This window comes from Stigmatopora nigra, chromosome 6 (assembly GCF_051989575.1).
Source record: "Stigmatopora nigra isolate UIUO_SnigA chromosome 6, RoL_Snig_1.1, whole genome shotgun sequence".
Classification (NCBI taxonomy): Eukaryota; Metazoa; Chordata; class Actinopteri; order Syngnathiformes; family Syngnathidae; genus Stigmatopora; species Stigmatopora nigra.
The window spans coordinates 11,788,777-11,814,455 of NC_135513.1; the positions used below are offsets into that span (position 1 = coordinate 11,788,777).

General features: G+C 39.4%; 2 protein-coding genes across 3 annotated transcripts; one reads left to right on the forward strand and one right to left on the reverse strand.

The window, feature by feature from the left end:
* Positions 1 to 37: 37 nt before the first annotated feature.
* Positions 38 to 18,555, forward strand: ttyh3b (tweety family member 3b). 2 transcript variants are annotated; one of them, XM_077718343.1, is made up of 15 exons: positions 38 to 328; positions 1,401 to 1,588; positions 5,823 to 6,025; positions 7,921 to 8,032; positions 8,148 to 8,368; positions 8,654 to 8,749; positions 9,138 to 9,210; positions 9,310 to 9,385; positions 9,898 to 9,953; positions 10,107 to 10,199; positions 10,411 to 10,503; positions 10,769 to 10,905; positions 13,201 to 13,374; positions 14,264 to 14,339; positions 16,005 to 18,555. In XM_077718343.1, exons 2-15 carry the CDS (start codon positions 1,463 to 1,465, stop codon positions 16,137 to 16,139), a joined length of 1,671 nt encoding a protein of 556 aa, XP_077574469.1. In that variant the 5' UTR covers positions 38 to 328; positions 1,401 to 1,462; the 3' UTR covers positions 16,140 to 18,555. The 2 variants fall into 2 exon arrangements, with proteins under 2 accessions (XP_077574469.1, XP_077574470.1); XM_077718344.1 differs by lacking the exons at positions 13,201 to 13,374; positions 14,264 to 14,339.
* LOC144197749 (beta-1,3-N-acetylglucosaminyltransferase lunatic fringe-like) lies at positions 17,927 to 23,820 on the reverse strand. Its single transcript, XM_077718345.1, has 8 exons — positions 23,465 to 23,820; positions 21,010 to 21,058; positions 20,483 to 20,585; positions 20,147 to 20,300; positions 19,982 to 20,067; positions 19,762 to 19,921; positions 19,477 to 19,556; positions 17,927 to 19,350 (listed from the first exon to the last, which is right to left on the reverse strand). Exons 1-8 carry the CDS (start codon positions 23,759 to 23,761, stop codon positions 19,296 to 19,298), a joined length of 984 nt encoding a protein of 327 aa, XP_077574471.1. The 5' UTR covers positions 23,762 to 23,820; the 3' UTR covers positions 17,927 to 19,295.
* Between the last annotated feature and the right edge of the window lie 1,859 nt (positions 23,821 to 25,679).

A 25,679-nucleotide genomic window follows, 5' to 3' on the forward strand; every position in this document is an offset into this window, starting at 1 on the left:
TTGGTGTCCGCTAGACGTCGCTGTTTCTCTCTTTGTACTCCACTCCCCGTCACGCACGCGTGCGCGTGTGCTACTGCAAAGCCTCCGCTTTCTTCCCGTCGTCGAGGCTCTTTAAACACCCGGTGCGCGTGTGCGTCAATCCAACACAGCCGTGGTTAATATGAGATCCGACCGGCGTACTGCGGACGCCATCGCTACCCGCTGAACAAAGAACCGAGGACGCCAAAAAATGATCACCGGGCATCGCCGGTGAACCCTCGCCGCCCACCGGCCACCGCGTTGATGCGGCACCGAATCGGCGATACATCGAGGCCGATCCCGTAAATAGGTGAGTCGGATCGAAAAGCCGCTTTACTTTACTCCGATTTGGTGAAAATCCTCGTGTTTGTTTCCGAGACTGCGGTATGTATACTCGGCGAGGACAAAGCGGTGCAGACGCCAGCTAATCCCCGACGACGAAGCGTCGATCGCGGGGTCCTTTTGGCGTCCTTACCCATTGACCTACTTGTGTGTTGGTTTGTGTACGTATGTTCAACGGCCATTTTCATGCTACATGTTATGGCATCGGTTTGTCAACATGACCCCCCCCCCCCTCGCCCACGTCTGTCATTCTTTTGCCTTGTCAGTGTTCATTTGCAATGTGTCTGGGTGTACGCACAACGAGATCTTTTGTCTTAAGTACCCCCCCCCCCCCCTTAGTACATTCGCACAACATCCATCCATCCACCCACCCATCCATCCACCCATCCATCCTTGCATCCATCCATCAATCCACCAGGAAAACCCGTGTGATTCCTAATATTCCCCAAAGAGCTTTTTGCTTTGATTGAAATCGATGATAAAGTCAAGTGGTGTCAGTTTATTATGGGCCTTGTCTTGTAAATATACAGTATAACATATGCTGGTGACTCATCATTCACGTAGATTTTATGTTTTTGTTACAGGTCATATAAACATGACAAAGCATTTTAGGTTGTTTTTTTTTTAATGTGGAACCTTTTTAACTAAGAGAGACAAGAACAATTCATATTTTTGTTCATGTTATTCCGTACATAATTTGAAAGTCAAATTATATAATACGTAATGTGTTTTTCTTTGGTAATTTCAGCTCTTAAAGTACAAAATGTATCAGAATTTTTTTTACAATATTGTTATGCTGTTGCTAATTGATGAATAATCAATGAGTATGCATTCACAAGGGAATCTAATGAGGGAAAAATATGATTATAGTAGCCATTTTAGCCTTATGCACCTTAGCGGAGAGCCTTATGCACCTGTTAAAGGAGCCACATATGGCTCGCAAGCTATTGGCCCCTACCCTGGATGTCTAATTTTAAATGTATCTTTAGTTTATTTTTTTTCATTTTTTAGAGATTTCTGATAAATGTATTGTTTTGTAGTGCCCGTGCGCAAGATTGTGCTTCAACGAGGGGACGCTTAGACGCCCTGTCCTGTCGTCAAGATGGCGGCCGTGGTAAACTATGCGCCACCGTGGTGGGTCAACCTGCTCCACCGCTTGCCGCACTTCAACTTGGACTTCCAGATGGTCAGCAGCGATTTTCGGCCCGAAGATCCTGAGTATCAAAAGGTAAGGAGGCCATAAGTCAGATTAGTAAAAAAAAAAAAGACTGATATTTTTCCCGAAACACACATTTTACTTTTAAGAAAAATGAAATTCAATTACAAAAATATGATTTGAAGGTTTTCTTCATTGCGGTAATTTGATTTTCCTATAATCTGTAAACAATCAGTTTGTGTTTTCAGAAGACAACATTATGAATACTTTTAATAGAAACATTAAAATTACTTTTCAGAGAGAGTGAGATGATATATTTGCTTTCAATAAAACGTTCAATTTATATTCTTAGATGGCCTTGCCCAAATTATTTTTAATAGTCATGTAATTTTTTGCTGAAAAAGAAAACTGAACAAAATTAGGGGAAAACCTATGGCTTCCAATAAACAACATATACTGGTGGAATCCAACCTCATCTCACTGTTTTCACCTGACCTATAATCTATCACCACCACCATTATTAATTGGGATTGTTAACTTAAATCATGATCTCCAATCTAGTACAAAGCATGCCTTTAGATTTGATTAAACCCATATATAACCACGACTTGAGTTCTGCAGTTGCGGCATTTGCGCTTGACAGCGTGGGAAGGCAACGTGGCGCTGGAGCCGTGAACAAAACAAAATGGGGGAAGGGTGGACGTGGTGATGGTGATGATGATGACGGGGTGGCAGTAGGAGATGAAGAGGAGGAAGAGGATATAAAGGCTCGAGAGGCGCAGGCTTGATGAGCCGTGGGAGGTGCTTTTACTTCTAAATAGCTGCTTCCTGTGAGCCATTCACTCTTTAACTGAGGCTCTTTGTGTATACACTTGTGTGTGTGTGCTGACCAATTTAAAGTAGCCCTCCACCATCATGTAAACACTCGCATGTTTTCACGTCATCTTGTCTTCTGGTAGGAAGTCACATGTCGAGTGGCGTTTCTATGTCAGTGAGTATTTAGCACGTAGTGCTGGTTTCAAGAGGTGAGGTCACAAAGGTCCCTCAGGGGTTTTGTGTGTGTGTGTGTGTGTTACTCGATGAGTGTGTGCGCGAGAGGGTGGGAATAGAGGGGTTCCATTCAGGGTGAATCATTAACTGTGGCTAGACTATGAGAGGGAGGCAAAGAGGGGGAGAATGACAAGAAGGAAGAGCTTCAATTAGATAGGGAGAGTGTTGGGTCAAAAGAGAAAAAATATCTTTCTATTCACTTGGCACAGCAAGGCATCATTAGATTGGTTTGCTATTTCTGTCTTGGGGTTTTTTAATGCTTCTACCATACACACATAGACAGGCATATATATTTAAGTTACACAATTGCAAGAGAATGTCAGCCAACCCATTGGATTGGACAATCTGATGATGAAGTTAGAACAATTGGCATGCAAAAAGTACAAAAAAAACTAGGGTTTATTGCGTTTGAAAGGCTTTTTTGTTGTCAATCATTTTGGCTTTCAAGGGCGATATGTCATCAGGTAGAAACTCGCGTCAAATAAAGTTATATTTCTAAATCTTTTGGACGTAAAGAGTACCTTTTTAATTATTTTTTTAAATCAGCTACTGGGAAATTTTGTGTTTCTCCCTAACAAACAATCAAAAAGTGTTATTTTCAACACTGTTACGCTCAGTGAAACTCACATTTTGGCTAGTCATTTTGACTCAAAAAATTGCTTGAAATACATGAATCTCTTGTAAACTCAAGGTTTTTTTTTTCCCTAGAAAGCTGAAATTGAACATCGAGCTGGGCCTCGGAATAGATCTAGTGTGTGACTGTGCGTGTACATTGTACAAGAATGGAACTGCACAGTCAGCTTTGCGGTAGTACAGCTGCAGAACATTAGTATACGCGCCGTAGTCACGTGAACTGTAATTACACACAAACTCCTCAGATTTGCCTTTTAATTTGATACCCATTACAATTTTTTTAGGCGCTTTAAAACCATCGAGCATTCCACTGCCAAACTTGACTGGGTCAAAGGCGAGTGGAGGTATAAAAATGGAGGTCAGTGAACGCCCCAGGAAAAGACTGGCGGTTGTTTACCAGGCCAAAACGTGCAAGGACGAGTCAGTGCAGTGGAAATGATCGATCCTGTCAACACTTGGAATAACCAACCACACGCAAGCACATTAAAAAAAATGGCACACATTGAAAGTAGATCACAGTTAGTGGCCCATCGCTAAAGTGCAAATTGAAAGTAGATCAGAGTGGTTGACCGCTAAATCCCCTCCATTCTCCAAGCCGATCTGGCGTAAAACACATATATACACGTACACACGTGCTCAGTCGCTGTGCTAATTATAAGTTAATTGGTCTTCGCTTAAGCTTGGCGACTCGCCGCTTAATCTCTCGGCTGTCTAGTTGGACGTGGTAGTTGGATAACGCGTTTTAAATCATTTCTTAAGTGAGTTCGCCATTGGGAAATGAACTCAATGTTGTTGTTTTGGTCGAGAGAGTTGAGATTGGAGTTCAATTGCTGGTTAAAGTCATCAACAAGCTTTGTTGTGTTGACAAGATAATACTGAAAAGAACATAGAAAATGGAAAAAATCTTCTAAGAATATTTACATAATTAAAATTTGTCTTTGGCGTTCCACTTTTGTAGTTCTTTCGTGCCTTCAAGGTATTCAATGTACCATATTTTCACGACTATAAGGCGCACTTAAAAGTCTTAAATTTTCTCCAAAATAGCCTTATAATCCAGTTTGCTTTATATATGGAAAAAAAATTAAAATGTGTCATTCATTGAGGGTGCGCCTTATAATGTAGTGCGCCTTATAGTCCAGAAAATACGGTACTTTGGCACTGTCTTCTTATGTACTGACTTTGACATAATCTCTAGGATTTTGAACTCGCAATGTTTTGGTTGGGTACAACTAATCCACCACAATTAGATAAACATCTATACTCACATCTATACTAAGCTTATAGAGTACAAGTATAATAATGCATGAGCTGTTGCACTATTAATATTAAGCCTTGACATTGATTTCAAGTCCTCAGGCGATCAAACAATGCATTAAAGTGGAATGCTTTTCATGCGCGGTCTGTCGTGGTAAGCCTATAGATAATAGTGGCGGGATAAAGGTACCAGGCTGTGAATCGACCCTGCTTATCTACCCCCTCTCCATTCTTGCCCATCCTCCCTTCACTTGTCGCCTTCTTTTGACCTTTCAAAGTAGAAAAGACTGCATGAGATCAGTTATGAGAAAGTCTTTCCTAACCAGCACAACCCAAATGTGTCGATTTTAAGGTTTAATAGGAACAAAATGATATCACTTTATATGTAAATGTTCTACATTCTGCACAAATTATTTGTATTTCTATCCTAATGATTTGGCAAACAGCCAAACGACATCAAAACTAAACCCTAAATATTTAATTCATCTTTGAACTATGGGTAGATTTAATTGTAAACACAGAAAACGTTTACAAAATAATATTTGTACACTCTCCGGCTAAAAACGGATCAAATCTTTTTTTTTTTTTTTTTTGCTAACAATCGCTATTCACCGCCTCTTTTGTACAATGTGTGCATATGGTTTGCATAGTGAATTCCTGTCTGGGATAAAATGAGGTCATGAGGAAGCCCGGGATGTGAGCGACTAGTTCGGGGCTTATGGGAAAGGGATTTGTTTTCTTTTTTAAAATCATATTGGTGCTGATCCAGAATAGAACCCTTAGAATGTTTTTTTTTATTCCCTTTTATCTGCTGGAGAACAGTGAACCATTCTGGAACCATAGTGTTTGCTTTATAGTTCTTCCTTATAGTGACTTTTTCAGAGAGTCCTTAGGGAGCAGTGGGTGCACGGGGGATGGTAGATTAACCGTGCAAGCATACTGTTGGCCATGGATGGATGCATGAAGATAGCGGATATATATAAGATATATATGTATATATGTATGTGTATATATGTATATGTGTGTGTATATATGTGTACATATGTATATATATCTGTATATATGTGTGTATATATGAATGTATATGTGTATATGTGTATACATGAATGTATATGTGTATATCTATGTATATGGATGTATGTGTGTATATATGTATGTATGTGTATATATATGTATATGGATGTGTGTGTATATATGTATGTATATGATTATATGTATTGTCAGGTTCACCATATATACATATAGATAAATTATCACAGTAGCAATAAAAACACAAACCTTTGCCACCACTAACCATCACACGGTAATTTTTTATAATCATTCGAGGAGTAAGAATTAAACTTTATTTTTTTGTGTGTGCTTTCTCTAGTCAGTGCTGCTGCTGGGCTCGGTGGCCCTGTTCTGTCTGGGTCTGGACCTCCTGTTCCTCCTCTTCTATTCCTTTTGGCTTTGCTGCCGTCGCCGCAAGAGCGACGATTCATCGTCCCACTCTCACCACGGGCATTCTCAGCAGCCCAGTCCCGACTGCTGCTGCACTGCCTGGTGTGTCATCATCGCCACCCTGGTTTGCAGGTGAGATGAAAGTTTACTCAAGAATTTCAGTCAAACTTGGCCATTTTTTTTAGGAATATTAGTGCCTTTCTTTTATCTCCTCGACTTTCTGGAAAACATAACATTTATCAAAAATGTGATTAAGGCAGTCATGAGGTTATCTGTGTTTTTTCCAAAAGCGCAAAAAATGTATAAACATCATTCAGTTTTCTCACACAAGCTGGCTTTCTTTCAAATTGCAGCAGAATCAGAAATCCAGCATTTTTTTGGATGTTTTCCTTTCACTGTGAGACAAATTCCTCCCAATGTGGCTCCGTTTTCACCTACAAAACCGCAAAGGATAAATGCTGTCTAATTATTTCTTCAGCAGGGAATTTGTAAAAAAAAAATCAGCATTCATCTACATTTGATCCGCAGACCAGTACATTTTGCCACACTTGCTGACATCACAGAACAAAAATGGCTGGAAAATATTGCGTTTGGTGTCAAGTACAGTGCCTCTTTGCACGCAGGAGTGGATTTGTGACGTAACAGAAAGATGTTGCATGCATTAAACTGACCTGAAATAGATCCTCCTCCTTATTTTCTCGCTTCATCCCCTTCTGTTACCACTTTTTTTTCTTCATCTTCTTCATCCATCTTTCCCTCTAAAACGGTTGGTTGCTCTTATCTTTTTTTTCTTCCCTCTTAATGGTTGGCCATCTTGCTGGCCTAGAAATGTTGCTATGGCGACAGAAGCAGATTGGATAGAGAGAGAAAAAATGATTATTAAAATAATTAAAATTATTTTTCTGTACTTTGTGAGGCTTGTAGCTTGAACAAGTTGTGACCAGGGTGGTATGGGTCCCAGACAACGTTCCTGGCTCTAGAGATATAGAGATGCTGATTACAGTTTTTTACCCTAATTTGCCCGATAGTGTGTTCATTTTTTTTAAATATTTATTTTCAATTACCAATCAAAGTTTTAGCATAAAAGGTCAACAGGTGAGCTCTTCTTTTGGGAACAATGCATGCATTTATTAATCAATATTTAAAGCCAAAGTCATTATGATTAATGAAGATGTGTTTTCCATTCATTATATGTTGGGTTTTACATTGAGCACATTGGAAGACGCGACATGTCATAAATATCCAGACCACGCCTGCTCATTTTTTGTGGTATAATATTGATATATAAATATGTGGTAAGCCCAGAAATGAATCATTTGAATGTAATTTAATGTCACCATCCTGACAGTCTATAAATGGGATTTTTGTGTTTAGGAGGTGGAAAGGAAGAAGGAGGTTGATGATAAAGTGTGAGCATGAAACGCCATTATAGATGATCGTAAAAAATTATTTCCCTCCATAAACTACAATTGACTTTAATGCTTGCTTCCTTCTTGTTGGCTTCTGTTGATGAGGATTTATTTGAGAAGCTACAAGCGCACACCGTGTAATGGGGCTTTTGTGTGTAAAGAATCGAGAGGTCTTCACTCATTTGCTTACATCCAGCCTATAAAATTCCTTTTATGAGCAGCAGGAATTTAAATAGTCAAATGGATGTACAGTAATGCAACTATTGTTATTGAAAAGACACATTTGGGGGAAAAGGGAGGTCACAGTGACCTGGTAAATTAGTTCTGGTGACTGATTTATGCGTATTTTTACATTGGGATTGTGAGCAATATGTCTAGAGAGCATCGATAAGAGAGCATAATTAAGTTAATGAGAGGGATGAACGGACAGTGTATGAGTGAGTGAGTTTATTAATGAATGTGTCAGTGTATGAATGAGTGAGTTAGCTCAATACGTTCTATTCTTTGTCTCTAAGTGCCCTCGCCTTGGTTTTTTTGTTGCTATGCATTCTGTTCAGGCAGAAAATTTGCAATGAGAACCCTTTTTGTGTCCCTAACAACCCGATTGTCTTTGTTCAGCGCCGGCATCGCTGTGGGATTCTACGGAAACGGCGAGTTGAGTGACGGCGCCAGTCGCATGGCCTACTCTCTGCGCCATGCCAACCGCACTGTGTCGGGCATCGAGAAACTGGTGAGAAATATACCATTAAAAAAAGAAAAACAAGGCCTACTTCCAATTTGTATTCATGTTTTTTTGTTTTATTACAAAGTTGAATTGAACTAAATAGCTTTGAATAACCGGACAGGTGTCGGATAGCGCCTCCTCGCTGAATCAGACAGTGGAGGAGAACCTGGCTCAGCTGGAGACGGCATACCAAGAGCAGACGGACTATGTGTCCATCGTCCAGAAGCTGCAGGGTCAGCTGGACGAGCTGGTCAAGCTCATGGTGGACGTCCCCTTCTGGTCTAACACGGATGTGTCCCTCGAGGACCTGGCCCGACAAACTGAGGCCTTTGACTTCTACAGGTGATTAAACTAGTCACACTTGTATTACTGTTAAAAGTTTCTACGAACATCTTTTACACTTTTTGCTACAGCGACCCTTGTGAGGATAAGCGGTTCAGAAAATGAATGAATTATTATATATATATTTGTAGTATTTTGCACTTTTTATACATTTTAGCAATGCACCTCCTTTAAAAGGAACTTTTTTCGTGTTATATCTTGTAAATTCATATATTGTGCAGTATTTACATTCATGTATTAGAAATATTAGTATTGTATTAATTGTTATTACATGTGTGCATTCAGGTGGTTGGGATACCTCGGCCTGCTGTTGTTTAATGTCCTCATTTGCCTCCTGGTTCTATTTGGCCTTATACGGAACTCCAGAGGAACTTTAATTGGGTATGTGTCCACTCAATGTAAAATTAATTTTTAAAATATTTTTATAAACCACTATTTGTCTGTACATTATTCTCATATTACAAATATTAATGTTGCACCCTGAATCTGTATAATAGCAAGTATTTAGCTATTGGGAAAAGTTTCAATTTAAAGAAATGTACATTTCAACTCAAAACTATACAAAAATACACACATGAGGCTGTTCATTTCAAATTATGCAAGACTTTTACCCAAAGAAAACAAGTCCAAACAGATGAAGGATACTTAAAAAAAAGCCAATGTGTTCCTTTGAAAATAGAAAGAACTTCATTTGTTCTCTTGACATTAATCATGTATTACGTCAAGTAACCCGACTGTTATTTGTTTGTACCCGTCCGTCCGTCCACAGCGTGTGCCTGCTGGGCGTGCTGACGCTCGTCATCAGCTGGGCGTCCCTGGGCCTGGAACTGGCTGTCGCTGCGGTGAGCCAGTTGCCGTAGTAACGTCGCAGAGCCGCCGCCTGGCTCCGCAGTGATGTAATCTTCTGTTTTTTTTGTGTGTGCCTGCATGTGTGCTCGCAGTCGGCCAGCGACTTCTGCGATTCTCCCGACACTTACATCGCCCGCGCTACCCAGGAGAACGCCGTCATCAATCAAGGTACAGCTGTCGTGCTGTGCTGACATCCCATCACAACCTCTCTTGGGGATTCTGTCGTTGTAAAAGACCACTGTTTGAGGAATAAACAAAAAAAAATCAAATGTTTAATGCACTTAGAATCATTTGATAACATCTGAAGAGGTTTTTTCATGTTCCATATTACATTAACTTTACATTTACAGTGCATTTTTTGCCTGCCATCTCGCTTCCCCCTTGGGGGTCCTCTTGTCTTAATGAGATCGGTTGTCTTTCACTTGTTTCCGCTCTGGCTGTCTGTGCAGAGTGCAGATGTTTCCTGTGTAACACGCAAACAGAATATAGAATGCACACACACACACACACACACACACACACACACACACACACACACACACACGTACACTGATACAAAATATGTGGCGCCTTTGTTGTTTTCCTCTGTATGAATGAACTACAAAATGTACGTCTCATGATAAATTGTTTATGAATTGCACAGTATTCCAGCTAATGATGCATACATGTTTTATTTACAGATATTCTGCAGTATTACCTCAAGTGCAGCCCGGGTCAAGTAAATCCTTTCCAACAGGTATATATTTATACCATTGGAATGTTAATTGGTGTCAATTGTTCATTTTGCTATGCATTTCTGAATTGTACTTCAAGTATTTACCTGGTTTTACCCTGAACTCTGAGACGAAACAAATCTTTGAATATTATGTGTGTGTGTTTGTGTGTTTAGAGGCTGTCTGGGAGTCACAAGGCGTTGGTGGAGATGCAGGATGACGTGGCAGAGCTATTGCGATCGGCCACGAGGGAATACGCCAACACCAAGGTGCGTGCGCCTGTTCTCTCGCTCCACTTTTCCCCCACACGCGTGTAGGCGAGGTTACAAAATGACACTTTTATATTTAAATATTTCAACACTATTTTCTCTTTAAATCAACCTTTACTTTGTACAATGACTCATTCCAGAAGTTAATATCAGTTTTCATGTTTAGTATATTATCTCTTATCTTTTCTGTTGACTTCTTTGTTACGTTTAGGAGAATCTGGATCAGATCCAGTCTGTGCTGAACTCCACCGGGGTTGGTCTGCACCAACTGACAGCTCTAGTGGATTGTCGCAGTCTGCACATGGTCAGTCTAGTCATGTCTCAATTTGATTTCTTGTCCATATACATGCAAATATACTATATTTCTTGGGTTTACCTTCTTCCCAAATGTTCCTCCAGAATATAACAAACCACAATTGCAACAATTCTGGGCTTTGTTGAGTAAAATCTTTTATAGTATCAGTAGCACCCTGATTTGGGCTGGATTTGAGGTTAACTTCTGTTGACTCCACTCAAGTCAAATGATGTTGGGAATTTGCTCATGTGTGCTTCCTACCTACCTGTACCAGGACTACGTCCAGGCTCTGACAGGCCTGTGCTACGACGGAGTGGAAGGGGTCATCTACCTGGTGCTCTTCTCCTTCGTCACAGCGCTCATGTTCTCTTCCATCGTCTGCAGCGTGCCACACACCTGGCCGGGCAAGAGGTAATGCACACGCACACCAAACCTGGGCACACATGGGCACACAAATGTGCACACACACCCCCTACCCACACTCTGAAAGCACTGAAATGAATAGAAATGCTAACGACTAACACGCTACTAATTACCCATTGCAGGGTTTCCCCAACTTTCTTGGCTCAAGGTGCAAATTCCCCTAGAAATGAAAAACCGTTCAAAATGTGACTGAATATTTAATTTTATATTAATATTTAATCTTTTATTGCTGTCTTATGGTAAAATTTTGACTCAATTATGAAAAGTTTTGTTCCCATAAATATTAAGTTTTTGCCCCTTCATATTTCAATTACCATTCATTTTATGACTTATGACAAACATTTTCTTCAAATTATAACTATTATGTATTTACTACCCCTAAAAAAATCCCCCCTCATACACTTTATAACTAAACTGTTGTAAAATATCGGTCTAGCTGTAGAATTGCTGACTTTCATCTTTTATCCTCAAAGATGGCTTCTCTTTCCCTCAGCATTTAAAGTTGAAAAAAAAATGATTACCACTCAAATATTAGTATTATGTCATAAATTCCTTTAAAGATAGCCTATTCTAATGTGTCGCCATTTAGTTTGGGAACCCCTGCTGCAAAACGATTGGCCGTAGAAGCCTCGAAGAGTCGTCGCATGTTGTTCTCTGACTTGTGTCTTTCCGCGATGTGTCTCCCTGCGTCATCCATCTTCGCACTTCACGCTTCAGTCTTTATTATTTCCACATTTTACTTCTCTCCACTATCACCAACACCAGATTGTGTTTCAGCTCCTCTCCCCTTTACCATCAACGCGCCCCATTTCTTCCTCCTCCTTATGTTCCTTTGCCCCTCTTCCTCCACCTTGCTCTTCTTGCCCGCAACGTCCTGATTTGGAAAAGCTCGGGGCTTGAGAGATGCTGCGTACGGATGGCGTTTTTAATGACCTTATGGTCACAAAAAAATCAAGTGATGGATTTTGGCAGCAATGGCGATTGAGCCACTGGGGACTAGAGTGGGTTAACTTGGTTTTGGACTTTTTCAGAAGAGTTTTTTTTAACATTTTAATGGCAGTAATTGTTTATTCTGGATACTTTTGTGTTTTTTTTCTTACATTTTAGTATTTGGACTTGGCTCAAATGTCTTGCATTTTTATATATCACCTGCATCTTGATTTTCATTGGTTGATTTTCATTAGTTTGAACTAAGACATCATTTGATTAGAGAAGGGGGGAAAATTCAGTGCAATATTGGTCCAAATCCAATACCCATCATTGTTTATCAGTAGTATTGGCGTTTAGTGAAATGCAGTGACACCCAAAAGTAGCCATCTTGGTAATTATAGTTGGCACTGTCAAATTGGAATGTAATTTTCCCTTCAGGCTGTGAAAAAAGGGGCTCTCTACAGATTTCTGCGAATATAAAATGCCTGAAAGGGTATTATCCACTCTACTGCAGTTCTCAGTGGCTGAATTCATAGACAGCTTGAAAAGGTGCTTAGTATTCCATTTTGTTGCAAATTCTTGGCTACACATGACGAGTATTTAGAAGAGAAACATCTCTATCTGGTGGCCGTTAGGGTAACAGCATCTTGCAACCAAATTGTCCGTTGCAAAAGCGTTTAGGATTAAAAGTGACATATTACTGTCACTGTTGCACTGTATGAGTAAATAATAGGAACCACATTTGCGTTTTTGCTGTATAATGGAGTGGCTTAAATCGAGCGTAGTCTTTTTCTACATGTTCAGAGAATTTTTGATATTTTATTATATTAAATAATATAAGTACGTCTTAATACATCTTTCTAAGATTCTTCCTTTGTAAAAGCCCACAAATCATTCGATACTGACTAATCTGTGGTTAGCAGTTTCAGATCCACCTTCCAAATCAGCGCCAATCTTTAAATTTCTCATTTCCTTTTTGGCTGCTTTACATTTTTGAGCTTTATGTTTCTGGAAATGGCTTGTTTGCTGCCAAATCAGTCCATATTATTATTATTATTATTCTCATGATATCTCTTTTTGTTGTTGTTGTTGTTATTTTGATTATAATTTGCTTTAAATCCCATGGAGCACTATTCACAACGCTGACACAGCAGGGTGTGACAAAAGGCTGCATGACCACTAACTGGCTGCATGTTTTCTGAAGGACAGCATTAGCATTGGCATCACGCAGCACTTTTACGGGCATGTTCGCCATGAGCTAAGTGGACCTAGGCCCTGTCCTCTTCTGCTGTTTGTTTACAATCTGTTGTCTCCCCCTTACCACCAACTCCCTCCCTGCCGCCAACCCAAAAGGACGGATGAGGAGGATGGAGAGGATGAGTCGGGCACCTCACGGGGTGGAATTCACGATAACCTCTACCGCGTTCACATGCCCAGTCTCTACAGTTGCGGTTCCAGCTATGGTAGCGAAGCTAGCCTGCCTGCTACCGCCCACACCGTCAGCAACGCCCCTGTCACTGAGTACATGTGAGTTAGTGCATCATCCTAAGATAAGGACTAGTTAATCAAACTCCCTGGACTATGTTAGGGGAGGCCAGAATAATATCAAGTAAAAAAATAGACAACCCGCCCTTTCCATCAAGTACGCTACACTCGGACAGTTTTTAATTGGCTAAAAGTAAGGAACTGTAAACTTTTGACCACTTAAAGTCAAGGCCATCTACCAAAATATTGACAAGTGTGTGGTAAGATGTCAGAATAACTGATCGTGAGAGTACCATTTTATAAATGGATTATGTCAAGGTCTTCTCTTGGGCAACAAATTAGGTTCGTTTAATGGAGGCTCCCATTGGTAGTCTGATGGAGGCTCCCATTGGTAGTCTATTCGAGGCTCCCATTTGTAGTCTGATGGAGGCTCCCATTGGTAGTCTGGTGGAGGCTCCCATTGGTAGTCTATTCGAGGCTCCCATTGGTAGTCTATTCGAGGCTCCCATTGGTAGTCTGATGGAGGCTCCCATTGGTAGTCTGGTGGAGACTCCCATTGGTAGTCTATTCGAGGCTCCCATTGGTAGTCTATTCGAGGCTCCCATTGGTAGTCTGATGGAGGCTCCCATTGGTAGTCTGATGGAGGCTCCCAATAAAACAAGCACCAGTATCCCTTCAAACGTGTACGACTTGATGGAAACGTGACATAATGCTAGCCTTAATAGCACACAGCATAGCATTTCCCCGTGATGTTACCCAAATAGTCACCTGCCTGCTTCACACCACCGAATCAGAATCGAACAGAAATTTATGGAAAACTCCCTACATTATTCTTGAATGCCTATTGACGGCCTGACACGCCACCGTTAAGAAAGCAAAGCCGCTCGCCATTTTGCCGCCATCCACAGTAACCTCTGATTCTACAATGCAGGAACCAGAACGCAAACTTTCAGACCCCTCGGTGTGAGAACACCCCCTTGATTGGCAGGGAGTCCCCTCCACCCTCTGTAAGTGCACACTTTCTAGAACACTCTCTCCCGCCCTCGCACGCCCGCTGCCTTCCAATAAGCCACGGCAACAATTGGATGTCTTTTACTTTGAATTGAATTGTGGATATTGGAAGGTGGGCCCCCCTTCAGTCCTCCATATAGACCACCACAGTCCGGATCAGGGTCATTTTGGCAGCCTGGGAAAGCAAGAATAGAGGTGTCCTCTACTTCTGATGTTTGCAAGTTGACTAGGGGGAGCAAAGTAGACTTTTCCAGTCAACCCCCTCACCACCCTCTTGGGCCCCCCACCATCCCAATCCGACCTCACCCCCACCCGCAGTGTTTCATGTGTGCATTTGAGTGGAGATGTGTGTGTCCGTCTTCCAGGGTGTGTTTGCCACATGCACTTCATGTAGTAGCTGGTAGTCGGCGGCTAACTGGTTAGCACAATAACGTCAGAACTAGAGCACTAACCACTCAATTAATTAATCAATTACAATAACATCATCTCCAATTAATGATCTGTTAATTAATCAATGTAATCAAACCCTGGCTGTCCAAATGACTGATCCATATGTTTCTGTCATTAAGGCATCTACTGTCCCCTTCTTACTTGCCTATCAACTTACCCATGTGTTCCACCTACTGTACCGACTGACCGGCCACCGGACTGGACAACCGACCTCCCATACGCCCGACTAAACTACCTAACTAACATATTTTCCAAACCCTGGTATTGCATTTAAGATATCAACTCACCCTCCATGTGACAAACTGGACACTACACTGAGCGACCATGCATTCTACCAATCAACCTAATACATCTAACCATCTTGTCAATGTGTTCCGAATTCCAATCAATTGACCTATCAACCTATCAATCCACCTGCAATGGTTGTGAAGTATTTGCTACATTTTCAATGTTTTGCATAGTTTCTCCACTTCATTGTTCATGTTAACTCAATGAAACATCACTTGCAATGAAGTTCTCATTTTGGCCTTGTGATGAGGACAAAACATTCTCATAGCACTGTCTTCACCAATTTACTGCTACATGTCACCTTCTAACCATTGGAGTGTAAGACCAACTAACCTTCCTACCCTGTTGCTTTTCTACTTATCACTTCACTTCACCCCTCAGTCGAATGACTCACAAATCTCTCGATGAAACCTACTTACCAACTTGCCTATTTCATGGTCAACCCACCTATCAACCATCTACAATAACCAATCATTGGACCAATCACCAAACATATCTACGGACTGACATACTGACTAACTTACTCATTCCCAATATTCCAATAGACCAATGCACCAAGCTCCCACCCTGGTCACCATATAGTCCACTTACCACTTACCTACCTACTTAACCAACATCTGACCTAACCTTCCTGCTTCTACCCATCCATCTTTTACGGACCTACATCCCTATCTTTGACCCTACTTGCCTACCAATACATCTATACTTCCCACTTATTAATCAACGTACCCACCCTTCCATCTACCTTCTTACCAGTCCTCCCACTTAGGAGTGTACTTACCTGTTGTATCTATTCATCAGGCGTATCCCTTCAGTTCAAACACATTTTTCTGCATTGATTGGTATATTTAAACCAATTTTTTGTGTCTTCTTCCTTTCTATCCTTTGACATCTACTGCTGCCTCCATCCTTGTGGTTCTCAGTACACCTCAAGTATGAGAGCCAAATACCTGGCCACAAACCGCCCGGATCAGAACCGCCGCTCCGTCCCCAACGAACAACTGGACCCAGCCAACCGGCCCCACGCCAACAACCGGCCGCAGTCCTCGGTCCACTAGTGACCACTTCTACTTAAACCAATACACACTCTGTACAAAATCTGTAAATAGGAATCATAACTGCAACACTGATTTAATAACTGGTGACGTGATGTGCCGTGCACTTATGTTGCTGTATCTCGCACACATACACACTTTTAGATTACATTTTACATATTGACATCATCGTAACACCCATGACTCGTCCGTACATTTCACTTTTTGTTCTGGAATTCAAGCACTCGGGATGTTTCAACCGAGGGGCCGACCACGTGCCAAAATAATCGGTGCCTGAAAATTATGCCAGGAAGCGATTGATTCCTATGTCAATAATAATGAAAAAAAAAACAGAAGGGATAAGAATTGAAGCTGCAACAAGGAACAAGAGAAATGACTCTGGGGAAAAGCAGCTAATTGTTTGCTTGGTGCTAATGTGAGCCAGTGAGAGGGAAAACGTTTTTTTTTTCCAAGTGTTTTACCAGAAGTGATACTGTGACAGTTTGTTTTTAGTCCTCATAAGCACAATTTTTATTTCGAGGAAACTTTTAAAAGGATAAATGGGACACTGCCAACGCTCCACCTGCTACTGTATAATAATATGTAAAGACTGTGGCAGTAACTTTGTCTTTTGGGTGTGCGTATGTGTTGTTTATGAGAGTGGAACATCACCTCAGTGAGCTGCGTTTTGTGAACTTTGTTTACATTTATGACACGCCCACAGTACTCTCGCATATGTGCTTAAAAACATACATCGAGGATTTGTTAATTGACCATCCGCTTTTCACATATTTTTTAGTGAAAGGCCATTTTTCCCCTAGTGCAGACCATCGCAAAAATTGATGTAAAATGGTGACATTAACACAGAAAAAAATGACAGACATCGCCGTAACATGCATGCCAAGCCAGCAGTCGGCCATTTTTGTGTCGGAAATGTAGACTTATTGGGGTTTCGAGCTTAAACACTGCTTCACACTGAGGTTGTTTTTAAAACAAACATTTGGGCTATGAGTGATCTCACACACCACGCTAAGCGTACATTTGTGTGTTTTTTGGGCACTTTACATACTACAAACTAACCGTAGGTTTTTACACAGACAACTCTAAACTGACTAAAACAAAAATAGTGTTTAGTTAGCAACTTAAACTTGCTGGACTTAGGAAAAAAATGCTTATTTAAGCCGTAATAGAATGCAATCAGATACTAAGCATATATTTACATGAGACCAATATGACCAATAATTCCCTTACATTTTCATTAAAAACACAATGTTTACATGCACTCACACAACTAACAAAAAAAATGTAATGGGCATGCTGGGCCACTTTAGCAAAGTCACTTTTCTAGAACAAAAACAAATGCCTCATTATCATAAACAGTAGATTTGACTCTTAGCATTTAGTACCTTTTTCCAATAATACATTTTACAACATTGGAGTTTAAATGGATTTTTTTTAACAGCTTCTAACAATCACACAAACACACTCGCCGTATCTGTTTTTGTATACAAGATCCAACAAAATCTTTTTTTTGTGGATTTATTTTGACAATTCATGTTAAAAGACTCTTGCCATACAAAAAAAAATGAACTAATAGAACTCGTATGCATGCCGGACATTTTTGTGTATAGAAAGGATACTACACACATGAGATGCAAAACTATACTTCAGTGTTTTTTTTGTGAGCAGAAATGCAAAGGCATTTTGTGTTTTTCAGGTTAGCGCAGTTTTTTTTTTTATAGATTTACGATTTTAGAGCATTTCTGTGATCACATCCAAATGTCCCATTGCCACAGCACTTGCATATTGTAAATGCATAACTTTGTCAGAAAAGCCCCATTGACATATTTGTTCACAATTCTTAAAGCTCGGATTGGGATGCAGTCGTTATTTTTAAAGGTTTTAACAGGTTATCGTCACATCAACCAACGAGTCCTTATACAAGTTTGCTTATTAGTCTTAGCATTAGTATTGTGAGCGTCATAGTGGACTGGGAAGGTTAATGAATGTCCAACTGTGTACAGAATTAGCACATTCGAATTCTCGGGTTTAACCACTTCTCGTATTGGCGAGACAATCTAACAATTTTAGGGTAATCATGCTACTTAGCCGCGTTGTGCTGTGTTCAACGCCTTTTACGATTTTTAAAACTTGTCTTTCCATAACTTTCATTTCAACATGTTTATTTTGGTCCTTTTTCACCTTTTTTTTTTTTTTTTTAATAATCGCGTCTCTTAACGTATCGGAGGTTAAAAGAAAAATAATACTAGTTAGGTGTTTTTCTACAATATGGCTCTTTTCAATTTATTCCCATGAATCCACTTAGAAATATAAAAAAAGTATTCATGATGTACATGTTCAGACTGTGGTAACAATATAATTCAAGCTGGAAAGTAAGTGTTGAAAAAAATATGTGAAATTAAAGCAACTTTTAACATGGGTTTGCACTCGGATTTGAACTTGATGTTGTTTCTAGCACTATCTAGTGGTCAAACGCAGGTTTGCAATAAACAAATGAAAATGATTGTCTTCTCGTCAGTAAAATAATCCAAATACTGGACAGAGAACTAATCGTAACACATCAATTAACAAAATTTTATTTACGTATTTAAAACGACCCAATGTGAGTCATAGGAAATTAAAATAATAAACATTTATCACATCGTTTCAATAATACAAACATCGTAAAATCCTCACAAATAGCCAGATAGCTTAGCTTCAACACAAAACCAATTAAAAAAATGTTCTGAATAGCTGTCTTTTGCTATCCAACATAATAACAATAAAAAGTTGCAATTAAGCATAGCTTTATATATGTGCAAAGTAAAGCAATAGGCTAAGTTAGTACATTACAAGACATTACAATTATTTTTCTTGGTGGTTTCTGTGCTTGCATCCCACATTTAAAGATGTCATCCAAAAAGTGCAAAAAAATGACCTTATTTGTAAAAAGAAATGTTTTAACACTTAACCTGAACATGACTTGAGAAATGAATAAATAATACAGCAAGAAAAACATCCATAAAACAAGGAGAAAAAACACCTCATGAAATAACAAATTAACATCAAGGTAGTATATACATACACATATGACTTCATTTGGCTTGTTGCTCTTGACATTGCAAGAATACATAGTTAAAAAAAAGGGAAAATACATATATATTTTTTGTCCCATTGCATTCATGGCTGGCACCAGGATGTGTGTGGATACAACAAGCAATGCATACTCTTGAACCTAGAATAAACACACAAAAAGGGGGGAAGTGAGATTAAAATTGTTTCGTAGGCTCCTTTTTACAATAATGCAACTTCGACAAAGCAGAAATTTTGTGTTTCACTTTGCATATTGGGCTCATAGTACCTTGTTGGATCTTGTTGTAGTGAGAAGGCTCCTTTGAGGTTGACTGTGTTTCTCTCTTTAATGTTGTAGCTGAGAGTCACCTGATTTAAACAACAATTGCATTTTTGTTAGGGTGTCATGGACTGTATTTTCATGCAGAATTTAGTGTGACTGATTGTATTTAGCAAGTGAGCCATTGTGTTTCACCTCTTTAACATAGTACTTTAATTTCTGCCACATCTCAATCATTGATTTCACGTTTTGCCTTAGTGGTTTACTGGCTTGGCACGTTTGTGTTTCCCATACCTGTTCCTGAAGCTGTGTTACCAGTGCCAGGGTCTCCAGGTGTGAGTGGAAAAGTGGTGAGCGGGTGAGACCCACACCCAGTAAGGCACCCGTAATGTAGCCCACCACGCAGTCGTCCGGAAGACGGATTTGTTCACCCGTGGATAGGAATGTACCTTCACTAAAATCGAGGGCAAAATAAACCCTTGGAAAATCATAAACAAAAAGGATGGGACTGTACCTGGCCCATGGTCGCATCTTGATGGCTAGGCCGCGACTCAGACAGAAGCCGGCGCCCCCAGTGGCGAACCAGAAGACTACCTTCCTCTGCACATATATGTCATTTTTTTCCAGATAACATTTTCTGAAAGAACAGGTACTGATTTGTAAATATGCTTTTGTTTACCATTTTAGAGTTGGGGAGAATCTCCGTGGCCTCTAGAGGGCGCTCCAGACTGGGCCGTCCGATGTAGACGTCATTCTGGTGGCTGTACTGCGACAGAAGTCTCAAAAGCGCAGAGATGTTCAGGTAATTGTCGTCGTCCACATGACAGAACCACCTATGAGCACCCAAGTTATTTTTTAGCATTTTGCAACAAGTTAGCGGTCGGCAAAGTTTTTATGTCATTGTTGCGTGATCACATTTTATTTTCCATGTCACAACAAGAGTTAGGATATTTTGAACTTGAATCTGTATCGTTTCTAAGGCTAATGCAATTTGCACCGTCTTCCATTAACTTACTTTTTGTTGGAGTTGAGGAAGGCGTTGTACTCCGCCGCCATTTTGCAGGATAACGCTTGTCGGCTGTGAGCTGCTGAGCAATTGGTGGTGATCAGGTGAATACCTTTTGACCACAAAAACAACATTACCTTCAGGTTGTAGATAAAATAGCACATAAAACTATCATTTTGAATACTACGATAAGATTTTACCATGTAATTCATGAGTAAAAATCAGTGCAAATGGACCTTTAATAGGGAACCCATTAAATATCTGTGTTTTTTCCATTTTGGTCACACACTGGTTTAATGATCATATCATTCTACCCATTTGTTTTTTTTATATAGTGGCAAAACTATTTAACAATAGTGTTTACAATAATAAAACATCTCCAGGGCAACAAACTCGGGGACTTTTTTGTGTTGCAATTCATGTTGTCAGATCACAAACTTGCAACTGGTGTACAATGTTCACTTCCTTTCTGGAGCTTGGTGGAAAAGCAATGTCAGCAATTGTTATCTGTGTATAGATGCATGCGTAAAACGTACCCATCTGCTTCCTCAGTGCCGCATCCTCACCATCGGTGAATACGTACGTCTGCGCAAACAGAAAAAAACGGATTTGCTATTCACTTCCAAGACCATCTACAAAACTGCTTTCTCTGTGTGTTTTAACAACATTCCTGCGGTAATGTGATGTAATTGAATACTAGCAGTCATATGAGGACTGTAAAAACACAGCATTACAGACTTAAAGCATCACAAGACGCTAATAAATCACTTAATGGCTACAGTATTCTTTTAAGGAACACCTGCCCTGTGTAATTCCACTCAATGGGAGATAAATGAATGAAAATTGGGTGGAAAACTGCATTCCAAGCAAATAAGGAGGCCAGTTTGGGTCAGTACGTGTAATACAGACAAGAAGTCACATGGCAGTTAACTGCAGTAATGTTATGCCTTTTTGCTATTGATAAATAATACATATTTCAAGGTAATTGATTATTTTTTTCCTATGCTTTACTCTAATTTGTATTCTAATAGTTTCCGCTTCAAGGATTATAAGACCCAATAAGCCGTTTTGCCTCGCTTTTTAGTGTAAAGCTACTTTTGTATATACACATTTTCTATTCTCTTCTGTTTAGGTCGACAACAAAGGTCAACTAGGAGTGGAAATCAACACATGGTGGCAGTTGTATGAACAAATTCTTGCTATGACACACCATCAGTCAAGTTCACTGTTGGCGGACAGCGCCCCCAATTTTTGCACGTAAGTTGACACTAAAAAAAATCAGGTGACTGATGACTTGCATTTTGTAACTCAGGCCTTTTTTTTATCTCAACAAAACAATGTATTGTCCTCTACGTACTTTACTCCACTCAGTTATACTAATAATTTTCAGCTGAATTGTTGACATTGGTGTATACTACATTTATGTGTATTTTAATGGCTTAATGGCAAAATTCTATGGTATATCAGTCATATCAGGGCCATTCTATTGCTTACCACTCTAAGCATCTCTTATCCTTTTAACATAAGGATATATACAGGTGCATGATGGGGGATATTCCTCACCATAAGGAAAACTGAACACCCCCATTTGTGTGGTGTGTTTATGTGATTAGCAACAGTTGGAATTTCCCACGAGAAATCAGATGAGGCTCCAATGGTGTGTGTGTCAATTTGCACTGCTGAATTATTTCCACGAGTCAGCATTCTTTACATCAGTAGCTTGGCGTGAGAAACAGGTAATGCTCCATCGTGAGAAGTTCTCACACAGTTGTGCACACAATCAGATGATTGTTCAGACGTATGTTTTACACGCATACCCATGTACGAGTAAGCCTTAAAGACAGCCAAAGGAAAGCAATTCATCATGTTTTATCCTTACTATTAGGATTTTGGCATGAATCTAAAACTATGCATGCAGAAATCCGTTAGAAAATGTCATAAAAATAAGAAAATCTAATTTAACTAAGTCACAAGTATTCAATCAAATCTTTTAATTGGACTTTTTCAGCATGAGAAATAAAAACAGCCACTTATTCTTCCTCCAAAGGCAACTAAAATCAATTATAATCAATCAAAATCAATCATTAATGACACTTTTTTTGTATTACCTAAAGCTATTATAAGTAGGATCTAGCCAAAGAGTTTAGCCTTTGGAAGTTTTCAGTCGGTTGGAATTTGGCAACATTTCATAGCCAGTCGTCACCTCTTCTGCATCACAAAAGGGGTTAAGGCTAAAGACCACCCTGTTGTTACTATGCTTAAAGTGGCCAGTTTCTTCAAAGCACTGTTAACGACTCACGAAATCCTGCGGTGTGATCCGACTGGGCTCATAAATAACAATTCACTTAACTGTATTTTTTTTCTTCTTTTACCCTAAACAGCTCAAAACCACTAAGATGTCAACCATAAAAAAACTTTAACACAGAACTAACCCAGAAGTACCAGAAATGACAAAATTAGTATACTTTTAATCCAAAAAGAAATAAAAATACAGGCATTTCAAAACAAAAGACATCTAAATTATTATTTTTTTTATATATTTTGACATTTTTAGTGGTCCAGTAACATTTGGCAATTGGAGTCCTAAACCTAAAAACTTTAATTTCTTGGAAACACCCTGACTATACTTGTAGTACTAACTACTAAGCCTCTCAGTTCTAGTACTTACAAGTACTAAGCGAGAACCAAGTTTTTGTAAATACTTTGTCTTTGGGCCACAGTAATTACTGTATTTAATTTGACTTTCCTGGTCTAAGAACTACTGTTTGTCCATCTGATTGACATCCAGTTAAGGATGTCCCCTGCCTACTTATCCATACTTCGCTGGGATAGTCTGCAGCACCCCCGGAATCTACTCAACATATAATTTTTCATTGAATGAAAGTCAACCTAATACTATTTTCCAGTACTGTGATATTTCACCTTTATCTTACTAAACTTAATTCTTTAGCTTTAAGTATAATTTAAAGAAAAAGGTCATAATGGACTCACATGTTGCATGTTGTTGGAGATCCATGTGTCCAAAAGTAACTCCATTCTGCTCCCATGGTATTTACGGGTGGTTTTCACCGCGATGAACACGTCGTCCAAGGTCAAAAAATCCACAACCTCCGGCAGGTCACTTCTCAGCGCGGACCCATTCAATGCCCCCCTTTCCCGTGTGAGACGGCTAAAATATTCCCGGAATATTCCCGGAGCTGCCTCCGTTTGCGTGACGTTGAGCAAGCCGGCTATGAGTGTGCAGAAGAGAGGGAAGCAGCGCTTTAGGCGGCCCAAGGACCCCCACATGGTAACTGCGTGAAGGAGTTCACTACTTCATCACCAGTTTGCTTAGTTTGCCTGGAATATACTGCAAAATTGCTTTTGGTATTGTATGGGGCCTGGCCACATTATACTTGACTGATAAGCAACCAATAGAAACCTTGAGCGCCTTTAAAGGAGGGGCTAATACATTACAATTGCGCTTATGAAGGCGGGCTTACACATTTCAATAGTTTTATTTATTTATTTTCTTAATAACAAATGCAGAACTAAATAAATACAACTTTGAATGCCAGTAAGAGCAAATTAAATCTAAAATTAGCAAGTGATAAAAAAATAAGATGAATAGTACATAAATATAAACACTTTTAAATGTATTTATTGGACAGAACATTTAAATATGTATTATTCTTCTTATATTTTTATTATTTACTTATTTATTTTTTTACCAGGGCTATAAAAAGCTTATTTCAGGAAACATAAAATTAATGTTTGTGCATTTTATTCTTTATTTTTATGAAGCGAGGCTAAGAATATATTTTAAAATGGCAAAATTATGAAAGATTAGTTTTTTCAATTTTTAATTTTTACAAAATTTATTTAAAAATATAAAAAAACAACTCACTGGTATTTTTGCACATGAATTACCAACATAATTAAAATGTTTTTTTTTTAATCTTATGAAGAAAACACACTGTAGATAGAGTATATTCATTATTTTTGTTCTTTTAACAGTGCATTTTGTCAATTTTCCTTTGTGTATTCAGCAGCGTATTGCAGGATTTGGGGTGCAAGGTCACCATTTTCCGAGGCTCACTTTGGGATTTTAGTCCCTTCACTCCCTTCCCTCCTTCTGTTTCCTGTCTCTTTTCACAAACAGCTAAGAGACTTCAATTTTATCTAGCCCGGAGGTTTTTCTGAGAACTGAAAACAAAGCATGCCTTCTTGTGTCCATGGATTGTGGTTGTTGTGGTGTCACTGACACTGTCAGGGGATTCAAATTCCATAATATGCATCTTGTTTAAAAAAAAAAATCCCTTCAAACAGCATGAGGACACAATGGGTGTCTTCAGTGTGTCTTTTTAAGCATATATTTTATATTTTTAGAACTGGGATAGGTTCCAGCACCCCCCGCGACCCTAATGATTCAGAAAATGAGACTCTGTTCAACCCAATGACGCGAACGGATCTGATTTCCGATCATGTGATCAGCCTCATTCAAATTATTTTATATAAAAGGAGCCACTTCAGATTAGCCACTTTAATAAATGCAATATTATGTGTGCCCTCTGTTTATATGATTATGGTAAAAAATTGCCATCATATGATTCATGCAAAAAAAATGGAATAAACAAATATTGATGAGCTGTCAGCCGTGCACTTAGCTAATTAACTTAGACCTTGTGATTATCCAGACGACTTTGTGTGCGTGCATGCGTTAAAGAGGTTTCAAGATTCATTCATAATTGGACTCACTGCAGTGCGGCTCATTAGAATTCAAATACAATATGATTCACTCAAACTAAGACCTTATACTATACTATTTCGACCATTCACTTAGTTTAAAATACATCATTTTTTTCCCAATCCAGTATAATAGCCATATGCAATTTACTATCTTATACAATCATTCTACAAATTAATACAATTCAAAACTGCCTTATAGTACATGTTGTAAACCCACAACCTTGTGCTCTTTCCAGCCTTAGATGAGATTTATGGTCACGACACAAGTCAACAGTACCACAGCGACAAAATTTCATCTGGAGGTGACAGAAATGGCGCAAGACGGCCATCATTCGGCGCAAGACGGTCATCAGTCGACCCCCTTACAATCTCATCTTGGCGTAACATAACGTCTGCAACAGTACAAGGTAGGTGTTACATTGTTTATTTGTCATATCTTGCATGTGACCATTTTTCCAGTACAGTTTTTATAAGATCA

Coding starts and splice junctions, on each gene's coding strand:
- LOC144197749 (XM_077718345.1), bottom strand. CDS start 23,761: ATGTGGGGGTCCTTGGGCCGCCTAAAGCGCTGCTTCCCTCTCTTCTGC. Junction 21,059..23,464: donor TCTCCAACAACATGCAACAT/GTGAGTCCATTA, acceptor CTGTTTGCGCAG/ACGTACGTATTCACCGATGG. Junction 20,068..20,146: donor TTCTCCCCAACTCTAAAATG/GTAAACAAAAGC, acceptor ATATATGTGCAG/AGGAAGGTAGTCTTCTGGTT.
- ttyh3b (XM_077718343.1), top strand. CDS start 1,463: ATGGCGGCCGTGGTAAACTATGCGCCACCGTGGTGGGTCAACCTGCTC. Junction 10,504..10,768: donor ATTGTCGCAGTCTGCACATG/GTCAGTCTAGTC, acceptor TACCTGTACCAG/GACTACGTCCAGGCTCTGAC. Junction 10,906..13,200: donor CACACCTGGCCGGGCAAGAG/GTAATGCACACG, acceptor CCAACCCAAAAG/GACGGATGAGGAGGATGGAG.